Raw genomic sequence first — 14,345 nt, forward strand, 5'->3', positions numbered from 1 at the left:
CTACAGCGGAGGGGATTACTGAGACCCTCACTCCAGCAACTCCGATCTAGTGTCCTCAGCAGTGAAGCGTCCAGATCGGAAGCTAAAGTGAGGAGCACAAAAAATCTCCTCCGATCTAGATGCAACCTTACCGGCAGCAATATTCAAATACATGGGCAGTGCCAGCAGTAACTGAATGAGAGAATCACACCCCTATGACTGAATACGAGCCGGTAGGACAAAGTGTATATAAGGTTATAAAATCATTAAACTACCACCGATTTTAATGAAAACGCTTGCTAGTGATGCACATTGCATCACTAACAAAGCAATGGGGGCAGTGTACATAGCAACTAGGACATGACAGGTTCCCTTTAAGTGAATCAACCATTACACCATCATGTGGCAGAGTTCTATAGTCTTAATGCTCTTACAGTAAAGAAACTGTATCTATGATTAAACCTTCTTTCTTCTAGATGTAGACGATGTCACCTTTCGTTCCGTTGCAGGCCTAGATGTAAAATGATCATTAGAAAGATCTCAGTACCGTCTCTTCATATATATTACATTGTAATAATTCCAAGCATACATAAAATCAATCCACAGGGGGACTGGAATACATCTGTGCAAATTTGTGAAAAACCGAAAACCCATCCACATTGATGAACATTAAATTAAAAAACAAACACACAGGTGAAGGCATGTAAAAACACAAAAATAGAGAAAAAAACCACAAGGCACAGATGAGCCCTGTGTATTGCCTTTTTATCTCCAGAGCTTGTCTGGTTGGATTTATGTGCCTATTAGCAAGAAGGGTAACTGAAGCCTTATGAGGGAATTGTTTTGGTGTTTGTGATGAGAACTAGCAAAGTTAAAAAGTCAGTTTGGAGACCACGTCTTCCATCCAGGAGGAATGCGTTTACACTTGGATTTCCTGTGTAATCTTAATATATGGACAGCAGTCTGCGACCAAGTCTCCGGCTGCAAAAATAGCTACTGATGTTGGCACCTAAAATACCAGATTCGGAGAAGGTCTGTGCACAGGATAATAATAGTAAGAAGAGCTGCTGACGGCTGTCATCTGCACCTGACATTCTCAATCACATAGAAATCAGTGCAAAAATAACCTCCGCAGGATGTTCTGAAGAAACAATCTTTATTGAAATCCTTGCATAGCAATTATCATAAAAACCTTACCCCACAAAAGTACACTTGATCTGGTTATTAAACAGACGTTGCTAAACTTCAAATTGTCTAGGCTCATAACATGGCCCATACACACCGATGGAGGCGTTCTCTATAAATACAGGTACATGGTGGCGGCATAACAACACAAGCGATTCCTAAATAACGAGTCACATTAACAGAGGAGTCTGGCAGGTGATACAAAAAAATTAGTCTTTTTATGAAAGCAATGTAACCCGTGCCATTGGCATGTGCTGACGTAACGGGTGGGTGGCGTGCATGAGGGCGGTTTATTTTGTCCTGATCTTCCTCACCTTAGTGATAACAGTATTGGCATCCATTGGTTCTGCAAGTGAACACCTTGGAAGACATGGGCATATGTATGGTGTATATGAAATACAGCCTATTAAAACAGCACCAAAACCGTACAGTGCTGTCATATTACACGAGAGAAAGGAAGAAAACAAAAAATCCCCTAAAGATCTGTATAAAAAAGCCACTAACGCACCTACAGTAATACATAGTGTGAGTTATATATGTGTGTGTAAAAAAGATACATGTGGAGTATAGCTGAGATACATAGATATATGTGCTTCTTACGCGGTACAGTGTTGTTTTCTTGCTTTCTCCCTTAGCTAAGTACTCTTGTACCATTAATATTAACAGGTTAACAGGCAGTTTGTTTTCTGTTGAAATGAAGGTGATATGGCAACATATATTGCTAAAGGAACAACATTTACCCCCCCAATACTTGTCAGTGCTGTTATCAGGGATCTGATGGATTTCGACATTTTCACTTATCAGCGGTTCACACTGTGATGCTAATTACATGTCATAAAATGCTTACTCCTGTCATTTCTTCATAGTCACATAGCCCTTCGTGTCCCTGGATTGCTCAGTCCTTTCATTACCATGGATGCAGTCCCTGAAATACTGCTGAAGGCACGCTGGCATGAAATCTCCCATTAGTCAGATTATACGTAAATATGCCTGGATATCAGCAGGACAAATACGAGGAGCATGGCCTTAACTTGGCACAATATGCCACAAACAGAGAATAAAGGGCAGGCATTCATCAAGTGGTACGTCATATAAATGGGCAGTGCTGTATGAATACTGAGAGGTAGCTAGCCAGCAGATGGCTGTAATCTGCTCGCTCTCTGTAAACTTGCAGGGTGACTTCTCCCCGCTCACTCGTGCTGCCATATTAAGCCTTTGGTGTTCACTACAACAAGAAAGCCCTATAAATCTGCTCCAGCTTTCATTTAGAGGTCTCGTGGTGAAATGGCCCCTTTCCGGCCTGTGCTGAGTTTAGATAGCTGTACAATTTAAATTTTACTGTTGGCATGGCTGAAATGTCTTTACACAATGTCTGGTCTGAAGTGTTGCCCTCCATCTACACAGGCTCTAGTCTGAAGTGTAACCCTCCATCTACACAGGCTCTAGTCTGAAGTGTAACCCTCCATCTACACAGGCTCTAGTCTGAAGTGTAACCCTCCATCTACACAGGCTCTAGTCTGAAGTGTAACCCTCCATCTACACAGGTTCTAGTCTGAAATGTAGCCCTCCATCTACACAGGCTCTAGTCTGAAGTGTAACCCTCCATCTACACAGTCTCTAGTCTGAAGTGTAACCCTCCATCTACACAGGCTCTAGTTTGAAGTGTAACCCTCCATCTACACAGGCTCTAGTCTGAAGTGTAACCCTCCATCTACACAGGCTCTAGTCTGAAATGTAGCCCTCCATCTACACAGGCTCTAGTCTGAAGTGTAACCCTCCATCTACACAGTCTCTAGTCTGAAGTGTAACCCTCCATCTACACAGGCTCTAGTTTGAAGTGTAACCCTCCATCTACACAGTCTCTAGTCTGAAGTGTAACCCTCCATCTACACAGTCTCTAGTCTGAAATGTAGCCCTCCATCTACACAGGCTCTAGTCTGAAATGTAGCCCTCCATCTCCACACAGACTCAGTACATCCCTCTCATTTTCCATACGATGGCAGTATATCCAGTTTGGGTTTCATGCTTCTGATATCAGCAGCCGATTTACTCTGAGGGACACACCAGACTTGTGCTCATTAACCAGCATTCCCTGAATGATAAAACTCCCCAACTTGTCATTTTCACCTTCATTAATCATCAACTACATGCCTTTCAAATGTTCTGCTTGCTTACACTGAGTGTACAAGTCACTGACCACTCTGCTGACCTTGTAATCTGAAGGTCACCTCTCTCCGGGACAACCCTACCACTCATGAACATCATTCTTCTAGAGGGCATTGTCTTACAGATAATTTACTGCAGGTTTTGTATGTGAAAATGTAGCGGGTCACCCTGAAAGTATCTGAACGCTATGATAATAATGAGTATTAAGAAGTAAATTACAATAGGGGCTTATAATTGGTGGATTGCACTGAGGGTGTGCAAGCAGAGAAGCACAGAAAGGGTGTGATACGTTTGATGTTCTGCTCCAAGTCCATAGCCAGCTACGTCCGCAGTCATCCCCGCTTGTCTCGCTGACGTGATTACCTCCCGATGTCCAATGTTAATAATCATAAGAGCTACAATGGTACACATAGAAGCATTTTGACACTCTTGAAGCAATATAGCATTACCTTGACAGCCTATTTTTTTGCAATTGACAAACATACTGTGGGTGTCTGTGGCACTCCAACATAAAACATGGCACACTATCGTCCTACACCAGTCTTCTCAGACATAAGGCACAAGCAAGCAGAATAACAAGAGATCCTTTCAAAGAGCAGAAGAGTGAGTGATGCTTATGTGCATAAATACACAAGGTTTATCATCCCTGCTATCCTATGCTCAAGACTGCTTACATATACGGCTAATATGCAGTTTAACATGTCTTTATCAGGTTAGCTGAAGGCAGGCGTGTCTGACTTGTTACATGATGCGAGACTGCTGCCACATGACAGCCGTAGCTCCCAATGGCTTCCTCTTATGGCTGCTACAGAAAGTTCCCACATGTCCCATCTACAGGTCTTCGCTCTCCACCAGTGCCGGCTGCAGGTGCACTGTGTTTGCTTCTGGCATAAAAGCAGCTTTGATGTCCAGCCCTTGGTCAGAAAGAGCTGCATATCGACTAGCAGATGGACGTACTTTCCTTGTTTTGGGAGTGTGTGATTGTTGCCACTGAGCTGTGGAGACACATGGAGCAGGTGAGTTAAGTGACACAGAGGTGTACAGTACTGATGATGATAGTGCAGGTCACTTGCCTAATGTACGTAGGTGTATGTTTACAAAGTGCAATTTCTTCTGCATTTTTCCATGGTTTGTTGATGGGATTCGTTACAATCTCATCATTACTGCAGTGCTGTAATACGCTGCTGATTTTCTGCTCACAAATGCAGGCGTAAAATCCTCAGCATATCCAACACATGCAAACCTACCTTTATGGGCAGCCCAACTAAAATTACATTCTTCAGTCTCAAATGATATTCCCATGACACCAGTGTTACGCACAGAGTGTTTTGTCGTAACTGGGCACAATGAAGGGCCTGTGGCATGGCTCCATAAATGTAAGCCCTTATAGGCAGGGGGCATTTGTTTTAGGAGAGCAAGTGAATGGTTTTTGATTTGTTGCAACCATTTTTAGCACTTTTCTAGGATGTATATCAGTCCCTCTATCTGCATTCATAATTCTAGCGACGCTGCACTGTTCAGATTACTATTTGTAGAGAAAACAATTAAAGGGCATTACATTCTGGAAAATGGCAGATGTCATTAGCTCAGGGGATATGACATGATACTTACTGTGTATATCAAGCCTTGCAGTACAAGATACAATGCCAGCCTCGTTCTTTGCTGATACAGTGTACCATCCAGCATCCTCTTTGGTGGTTCCTTGAATCAGTAGGCAGAGGTAACCATAGTTATCTTGATGCATGCTGGGAAAAGAAAAACTACAATTATTTTCTGATGTCACTAATGAGGTGATGATGATTTAGCCTGCATTTAGGAACCCATGTACATGACAGTAATGGCTTACTTATTTCCAGTCTCACATATCATTAAGGGTAAACTGCAGATGTGTCAGGTATAATCACACACAGCTCTGCAGTGAGAGGAATCTGCAGATGTGTCAGGTATAATCACACACAGCTCTGCAGTGAGAGGAATCTGCAGATGTGTCAGGTATAATCACACACAGCTCTGCAGTGAGAGGAATCTGCAGATGTGTCAGGTATAATCACACACAGCTCTGCAGTGAGAGGAACCTGCAGATGTGTCAGGTATAATCACACACAGCTCTGCAGTGAGAGGAATCTGCAGATGTGTCAGGTATAATCACACACAGCTCTGCAGTGAGAGGAACCTGCAGATGTGTCAGGTATAATCACACACAGCTCTGCAGTGAGAGGAGCCTGCAGATGTGTCAGGTATAATCACACACAGCTCTGCAGTGAGAGGAATCTGCAGATGTGTCAGGTATAATCACACACAGCTCTGCAGTGAGAGGAACCTGCAGATGTGTCAGGTATAATCACACACAGCTCTGCAGTGAGAGGAACCTGCAGATGTGTCAGGTATAATCACACACAGCTCTGCAGTGAGAGGAATCTGCAGATGTGTCAGGTATAATCACACACAGCTCTGCAGTGAGAGGAACCTGCAGATGTGTCAGGTATAATCACACACAGATCTGCAGTGAGAGGAACCTGCAGATGTGTCAGGTATAATCACACACAGCTCTGCAGTGAGAGGAACCTGCAGATGTGTCAGGTATAATCACACACAGCTCTGCAGTGAGAGGAGCCTGCAGATGTGTCAGGTATAATCACACACAGCTCTGCAGTGAGAGGAACCTGCAGATGTGTCAGGTATAATCACACAGCTCTGCAGTGAGAGGAACCTGCAGATGTGTCAGGTATAATCACACACAGCTCTGCAGTGAGAGGAACCTGCAGATGTGTTAGGTATAATCACACACAGATCTGCAGTGAGAGGAATCTGCAGATGTGTCAGGTATAATCACACACAGCTCTGCAGTGAGAGGAACCTGAAGATGTGTCAGGTATAATCACACACAGCTCTGCAGTGAGAGGACCTGCAGATGTGTCAAGTGTAATCACACACAGCTCTGCAGTGAGAGGAACCTGCAGATGTGTCAAGTGTAATCACACACAACTCTGCAGTGAGAGGAACCTGCAGATGTGTCAGGTATAATCACACACAGCTCTGCAGTGAGAGGAACCAGCAGATGTGTCAGGTATAATCACACACAGCTCTGCAGTGAGAGGAACCTGCAGATGTGTCAGGTGTAATCACACACAGCTCTGCAGTGAGAGGAACCTGTAGATGTGTCAGGTATAATCACACACAGCTCTGCAGTGAGAGGAGCCTGCAGATGTGACAGGTATAATCACACACAGCTCTGCAGTGAGAGGAATCTGCAGATGTGTCAGGTATAATCACACACAGCTCTGCAGTGAGAGGAACCTGCAGATGTGTCAGGTGTAATCACACACAGCTCTGCAGTGAGAGGAACCTGTAGATGTGTCAGGTATAATCACACACAGCTCTGCAGTGAGAGGAGCCTGCAGATGTGACAGGTATAATCACACACAGCTCTGCAGTGAGAGGAATCTGCAGATGTGTCAGGTATAATCACACACAGCTCTGCAGTGAGAGGAACCTGCAGATGTGTCAGGTGTAATCACACACAGCTCTGCAGTGAGAGGAACCTGCAGATGTGTCAGGTGTAATCACACACAGCTCTGCAGAGAGGAACCTGCAGATGTGTCAGGTGTAATCACACACAGCTCTGCAGTGAGAGGAGCCTGCAGATGTGTCAGGTATAATCACACACAGCTCTGCAGTGAGAGGAGCCTGCAGATGTGTCAGGTATAATCACACACAGCTCTGCAGTGAGAGGAACCTGCAGATGTGTCAGGTGTAATCACACACAGCTCTGCAGTGAGAGGAACCTGCAGATGTGTCAGGTGTAATCACACACAGCTCTGCAGAGAGGAACCTGCAGATGTGTCAGGTGTAATCACACACAGCTCTGCAGTGAGAGGAGCCTGCAGATGTGTCAGGTATAATCACACACAGCTCTGCAGTGAGAGGAGCCTGCAGATGTGTCAGGTATAATCACACACAGCTCTGCAGTGAGAGGAGGCTGCAGATGTGTCAGGTATAATCACACACAGATCTGCAGTGAGATGAGGAGAGCAGGCATTACATGTCTCACACTGGTAATGGCCCCTTTTATTAAAAATAATCCCTGGAGGCAGATCGTCATGCAGATCACTGTCCGGCCCATAGTCCTGAGCAGCTCATTTACATAAGATTTCCCTGGAATAATACATCAGATCACAGATATTACATTATCATTATATTTAGCTTCCTATTACTACATGCCGTATAGACGGCTTAGAGCTGATTCTACTGATAGATTTCCTTTAAAAGTCAGACTATACACAGTTAATGATGATTCTCCTGGACTTGCTATAGACTGATCACTAGGATAATTTCATAGCTCTCTGATGTCACCTTGAGGTAGGAGCTTTACAACAAAGCATATTTTACTAATATGAAAATACATTGCATAAGTGATAGATATTGCTCTCTGACAACTGATCACCAGGCACTTCATTGAAAATTCTGTATGAGTTGCAGAATTGCTTACATTACATCACTGTGAATTCACATACTATCAGATTCTTATCTTATTAACAGAGCATGCTTTACTAATATGAATTCCATTACTTTACCATGTAACCTTTATAGTAGATTCACACATAATGACTGAAACTGAACAATCTATTCCATACATCCAAGTATGATTGTCTCTGTAGCATGTACATGGATTTCTACACAATAAGTTATAGGTGACAGACTGTCCCAAAAATTTCTGCAACAAATTTGCGACTTGAGAATGTAACCATAAATATTGCCTTTGAGCTCTGGTTACCCACTGGACCCTTAAAGGGGTTGTTTGGGACTTTTACATTGATGGCCTATCCTCAGGATAGGTCATCAATATCTGATCTGTGGGGGTGCAATACACAGCACCTCCACTGATCAACTGTTCCCTAGCCGGCGGCAGAAGTGCTCAGTTGTAGAGCTGCACAGCTCCATCAACTGCATAGTGGCCACATCCAGGTACTGTAAATTGCCCCCTGTTGATTCAAATAGGGGGCAGGTGTGCAGCACCCGGATGCAGCCACTATGCAGTGCAGTTGACGGAGCAGTGCTGTGCAACAGAAAGTGTAATAGAACACTTTCAGTTAGCACTTGGAACAACTGATCGACATGTGTGCTGGTCACTATTGACAGACTGCAGCAGTGAACGGTTACCTAAGCAAACAAGCAAGAAAATTAAAGGGGTTATCCACTACTAGGACAACCGCTTCTTAAACTAAATGTTCGGCCCCTATAAAATAAACAAACCTATACTCTCCTCCCGTGCCGATGCTGTTCAAGCGGTTTCGACACTCGCGGTCCTGGGGCTGTGATGCAGTTTAATGACACGTAATGCCTGGCGGCCAATCAGCTCTGGCGTCGCTGTCCCAGCCTCCTGTTGAAATGAACATGAAGAGGAAGTGCGGGATCAGCTGCCGCCTGGACTTCTGCTTCATGTTCAGTTCGTTTGAAGGCGGGGTCAGTGCGCTAGCGCTGACTGGGCGCCGGGCACCACGTGTCATTCCATCGCATCACAGCCCCAGGACCGCGAGTGTTGACACCGCTGGAACAGCATCGGCACGGGAGGCGAGTATAGGTTTGTTTATTTTATAGGGGCCGAACATTTAGTTTATGAAGGGATTGTCCTAGTAGTGGACAAGCCTTTAAAAATGCATTCTTGAAAACAGAGAGGATATTTAATAACAAGTGCATTGCAAAGTTGCTTGTTTTACAAGCACTTTGTAATTTTACCTATTTAAAATGTTGAGAGAACCTCTTTAATTAATGTCCCCCATAGATTTCCTGCTCTGCCTCCCTCGACCTGTACATAATGCTGAGAGCTGTCTGATCTATTGTATTTTAGCTGATTTCTCTTACATTTGGGATAAGGGAATGATCTGAGACTTAGAAGACAGCTCTCCCCATTACCAGTGCAGAGTGCATGCAGGAAGTCATAGTGCTGCTTCAGCCAATGTCAGCAGAGTAGGAAGTGTTGTCAGAAGAAGGCCTTTCCCCTGGTGGAGATTGCCAAGGCGACTTGCAGGCCATGCAATGACTCTCTAGGATTTTAACAGTCATTTTACATTTTCATTTCATAAATCAATAGTGCACGTGAAAATAAGCAACTTTGTATTATATCTTATCAGAGAAATCTGCTGCTTTCTCTGCCAGAATTGATCAATCATTATCAAAATTCTCAATTCTGAGGTAAAATCTGTTTTCAATGAGGACTTTCCCATTACTGAGATAGGAGATGGCAGCTGCTACTGATGAGATTCTATATAGACGAGGGAGGGAGGAGCCAGGGGTAGAGCTCCACCCTCCTCCTCTCCCTAGTATCTACAGTACATAGGAGATGGCGGCTGCTACTGATAAGATGCTATGTACTGTGGATAGGAGGGTGGAGCTCTGCCTCTGGCTCCTCCCTCGTGTATATAGGAGATGAGAGCTGCTACTGATAAGATGCTATGTACTGTAGATAGGAGGGAGAGGAGGAGGGTGGAGCTCTGCCTCTGGCTCCTCCCGCGTGTATATAGGAGATGAGAGCTGCTACTGATAAGATGCTATGTACTGTAGATAGGAGGGAGAGGAGGAGGGTGGAGCACTGCCTCTGGCTCCTCCCTCGTGTATATAGGAGATGAGAGCTGCTACTGATAAGATGCTATGTACTGTAGATAGGAGGGAGAGGAGGAGGGTGGAGCTCTGCCTCTGGCTCCTCCCTCGTGTATATAGGAGATGAGAGCTGCTACTGATAAGATGCTATGTACTGTAGATAGGAGGGAGAGGAGGAGGGTGGAGCTCTGCCTCTGGCTCCTCCCTCGTGTATATAGGAGATGAGAGCTGCTACTGATAAGATGCTATGTACTGTAGATACTAGGGAGAGGAGGAGGGTGGAGCTCTGCCTCTGGCTCCTCCCTCGTGTATATAGGAGATGAGAGCTGCTACTGATAAGATGCTATGTACTGTAGATAGGAGGGAGAGGAGGAGGGTGGAGCTCTGCCTCTGGCTCCTCCCTCGTGTATATAGGAGATGAGAGCTGCTACTGATAAGATGCTATGTACTGTAGATAGGAGGGAGAGGAGGAGGGTGGAGCTCTGGCTCTGGCTCCTCCCTCGTGTATATAGAGGATGAGAGCTGCTACTGATAAGATGTTATGTACTGTAGATAGGAGGGAGAGGAGGAGGGTGGAGCTCTGCCTCTGGCTCCTCCCTCGTGTATATAGAGGATGAGAGCTGCTACTGATAAGATGTTATGTACTGTGGATAGGAGGGAGAGGAGGAGGGAGGAGCTCTGCCTCTGGCTCCTCCCTCGTGTATATAGGAGATGAGAGCTGCTACTGATAAGATGCTATGTACTGTAGATAGGAGGGAGAGGAGGAGGGTGGAGCTCTGCCTCTGGCTCCTCCCTCGTGTATATAGGAGATGAGAGCTGCTACTGATAAGATGCTATGTACTGTAGATAGGAGGGAGAGGAGGAGGGTGGAGCTCTGCCTCTGGCTCCTCCCTCCCTCGTGTATATAGAGGATGAGAGCTGCTACTGATAAGATGCTATGTACTGTAGATAGGAGGGAGAGGAGGAGGGTGGAGCTCTGCCTCTGGCTCCTCCCTCGTGTATATAGGAGATGAGAGCTGCTACTGATAAGATGCTATGTACTGTAGATAGGAGGGAGAGGAGGAGGGTGGAGCTCTGCCTCTGGCTCCTCCCTCCCTCGTGTATATAGAGGATGAGAGCTGCTACTGATAAGATGCTATGTACTGTAGATAGGAGGGAGAGGAGGAGGGTGGAGCTCTGCCTCTGGCTCCTCCCTCGTGTATATAGAGGATGAGAGCTGCTACTGATAAGATGCTATGTACTGTAGATAGGAGAGAGAGGAGGAGGGTGGAGCTCTGCCTCTGGCTCCTCCCTCGTGTATATAGGAGATGAGAGCTGCTACTGATAAGATGCTATGTACTGTAGATAGGAGGGAGAGGAGGAGGGTGGAGCTCTGCCTCTGGCTCCTCCCTCGTGTATATAGGAGATGAGAGCTGCTACTGATAAGATGCTATGTACTGTAGATAGGAGGGAGAGGAGGAGGGTGGAGCTCTGCCTCTGGCTCCTCCCTCCCTCGTGTATATAGAGGATGAGAGCTGCTACTGATAAGATGCTATGTACTGTAGATAGGAGGGAGAGGAGGAGGGTGGAGCTCTGCTTCTGGCTCCTCCCTCCCTCGTGTATATAGAGGATGAGAGCTGCTACTGATAAGATGCTATGTACTGTAGATAGGAGGGAGAGGAGGAGGGTGGAGCTCTGCCTCTGGCTCCTCCCTCGTGTATATAGGAGATGAGAGCTGCTACTGATAAGATGTTATGTACTGTAGATAGGAGGGAGAGGAGGAGGGTGGAGCTCTGCTTCTGGCTCCTCCCTCCCTCGTGTATATAGAGGATGAGAGCTGCTACTGATAAGATGCTATGTACTGTAGATAGGAGGGAGAGGAGGAGGGTGGAGCTCTGCCTCTGGCTCCTCCCTCGTGTATATAGGAGATGAGAGCTGCTACTGATAAGATGCTATGTACTGTAGATAGGAGGGAGAGGAGGAGGGTGGAGCTCTGCCTCTGGCTCCTCCCTCGTGTATATAGAGGATGAGAGCTGCTACTGATAAGATGCTATGTACTGTAGATAGGAGAGAGAGGAGGAGGGTGGAGCTCTGCCTCTGGCTCCTCCCTCGTGTATATAGGAGATGAGAGCTGCTACTGATAAGATGTTATGTACTGTAGATAGGAGGGAGAGGAGGAGGGTGGAGCTCTGCTTCTGGCTCCTCCCTCCCTCGTGTATATAGAGGATGAGAGCTGCTACTGATAAGATGTTATGTACTGTAGATAGGAGGGAGAGGAGGAGGGTGGAGCTCTGCTTCTGGCTCCTCCCTCCCTCGTGTATATAGAGGATGAGAGCTGCTACTGATAAGATGCTATGTACTGTAGATAGGAGGGAGAGGAGGAGGGAGGAGCTCTACCCCTGGCTCCTCCCTCGTGTATATAGGAGATGAGAGCTGCTACTGATAAGATGCTATGTACTGTGGATAGGAGGGAGAGGAGGAGGGTGGAGCTCTGCCTCTGGCTCCTCCCTCGTGTATATAGAGGATGAGAGCTGCTACTGATAAGATGTTATGTACTGTGGATAGGAGGGAGAGGAGGAGGGAGGAGCTCTGCCTCTGGCTCCTCCCTCGTGTATATAGGAGATGAGAGCTGCTACTGATAAGATGCTATGTACTGTAGATAGGAGGGAGAGGAGGAGGGTGGAGCTCTGCCTCTGGCTCCTCCCTCGTGTATATAGGAGATGAGAGCTGCTACTGATAAGATGCTATGTACTGTAGATAGGAGGGAGAGGAGGAGGGTGGAGCTGTGCCTCTGGCTCCTCCCTCGTGTATATAGGAGATGAGAGCTGCTACTGATAAGATGCTATGTACTGTAGATACTAGGGAGAGGAGGAGGGTGGAGCTCTGGCTCCTCCCTCGTGTATATAGAGGATGAGAGCTGCTACTGATAAGATGTTATGTACTGTAGATAGGAGGGAGAGGAGGAGGGTGGAGCTCTGCCTCTGGCTCCTCCCTCGTGTATATAGGAGATGAGAGCTGCTACTGATAAGATGCTATGTACTGTAGATAGGAGGAGGGTGGAGGAGGGTGGAGCTCTGCCTCTGGCTCCTCCCTCGTGTATATAGAGGATGAGAGCTGCTACTGATAAGATGTTATGTACTGTGGATAGGAGGGAGAGGAGGAGGGAGGAGCTCTGCCTCTGGCTCCTCCCTCGTGTATATAGGAGATGAGAGCTGCTACTGATAAGATGCTATGTACTGTAGATAGGAGGGAGAGGAGGAGGGTGGAGCTCTGCCTCTGGCTCCTCCCTCGTGTATATAGGAGATGAGAGCTGCTACTGATAAGATGCTATGTACTGTAGATAGGAGGGAGAGGAGGAGGGTGGAGCTCTGCCTCTGGCTCCTCCCTCGTGTATATAGGAGATGAGAGCTGCTACTGATAAGATGCTATGTACTGTAGATAGGAGAGAGAGGAGGAGGGTGGAGCTCTGCCTCTGGCTCCTCCCTCGTGTATATAGGAGATGAGAGCTGCTACTGATAAGATGCTATGTACTGTAGATAGGAGAGAGAGGAGGAGGGTGGAGCTCTGCCTCTGGCTCCTCCCTCGTGTATATAGGAGATGAGAGCTGCTACTGATAAGATGTTATGTACTGTAGATAGGAGGGAGAGGAGGAGGGTGGAGCTCTGGCTCCTCCCTCCCTCGTGTATATAGGAGATGAGAGCTGCTACTGATAAGATGCTATGTACTGTAGATAGGAGGGAGAGGAGGAGGGTGGAGCTCTGCCTCTGGCTCCTCCCTCGTGTATATAGGAGATGAGAGCTGCTACTGATAAGATGTTATGTACTGTAGATAGGAGGGAGAGGAGGAGGGTGGAGCTCTGGCTCCTCCCTCCCTCGTGTATATAGGAGATGAGAGCTGCTACTGATAAGATGCTATGTACTGTGGATAGGAGGGAGAGGAGGAGGGTGGAGCTCTGCCTCTGGCTCCTCCCTCGTGTATATAGAGGATGAGAGCTGCTACTGATAAGATGTTATGTACTGTGGATAGGAGGGAGAGGAGGGAGGAGCTCTACCTCTGGCTCCTCCCTCGTGTATATAGAGGATGAGAGCTGCTACTGATAAGATGTTATGTACTGTAGATAGGAGGGAGAGGAGGAGGGTGGAGCTCTGCCTCTGGCTCCTCCCTCGTGTATATAGGAGATGAGAGCTGCTACTGATAAGATGCTATGTACTGTAGATAGGAGGGAGAGGAGGAGGGTGGAGCTCTGCCTCTGGCTCCTCCCTCCCTCGTGTATATAGGAGATGAGAGCTGCTACTGATAAGATGCTATGTACTGTAGATAGGAGGGAGAGGAGGAGGGTGGAGCTCTGCCTCTGGCTCCTCCCTCCCTCGTGTATATAGGAGATGAGAGCTGCTACTGATAAGATGCTATGTACTGTAGATAGGAGGGAGAGGAGGAGG

General features: G+C 46.6%; 1 protein-coding gene across 5 annotated transcripts in view; it reads right to left on the bottom strand.

The window, feature by feature from the left end:
• Positions 1–1,118: 1,118 nt before the first annotated feature.
• PALLD (palladin, cytoskeletal associated protein) overlaps positions 1,119–14,345 on the bottom strand; it is a 542,838-nt gene continuing 529,611 nt past the window's right edge. For all 5 annotated transcript variants that reach the window (XM_073644159.1, XM_073644168.1, XM_073644184.1 and 2 more), the window contains 2 exons: positions 4,942–5,075; positions 1,119–4,325 (listed from right to left, as the gene is read on the bottom strand). In XM_073644159.1, the coding sequence (XP_073500260.1) occupies positions 4,162–4,325; positions 4,942–5,075 (298 nt within the window). In that variant the 3' untranslated portion in view covers positions 1,119–4,161. The remainder of the gene's footprint in view (positions 4,326–4,941; positions 5,076–14,345) is intronic.

This window comes from Phyllobates terribilis, unplaced genomic scaffold (genome assembly GCF_046119375.1).
Source record: "Phyllobates terribilis strain yellow unplaced genomic scaffold, ASM4611937v1 Scaffold_1__5_contigs__length_1240528914, whole genome shotgun sequence".
Lineage (NCBI taxonomy): Eukaryota > Metazoa > Chordata > Amphibia > Anura > Dendrobatidae > Phyllobates > Phyllobates terribilis.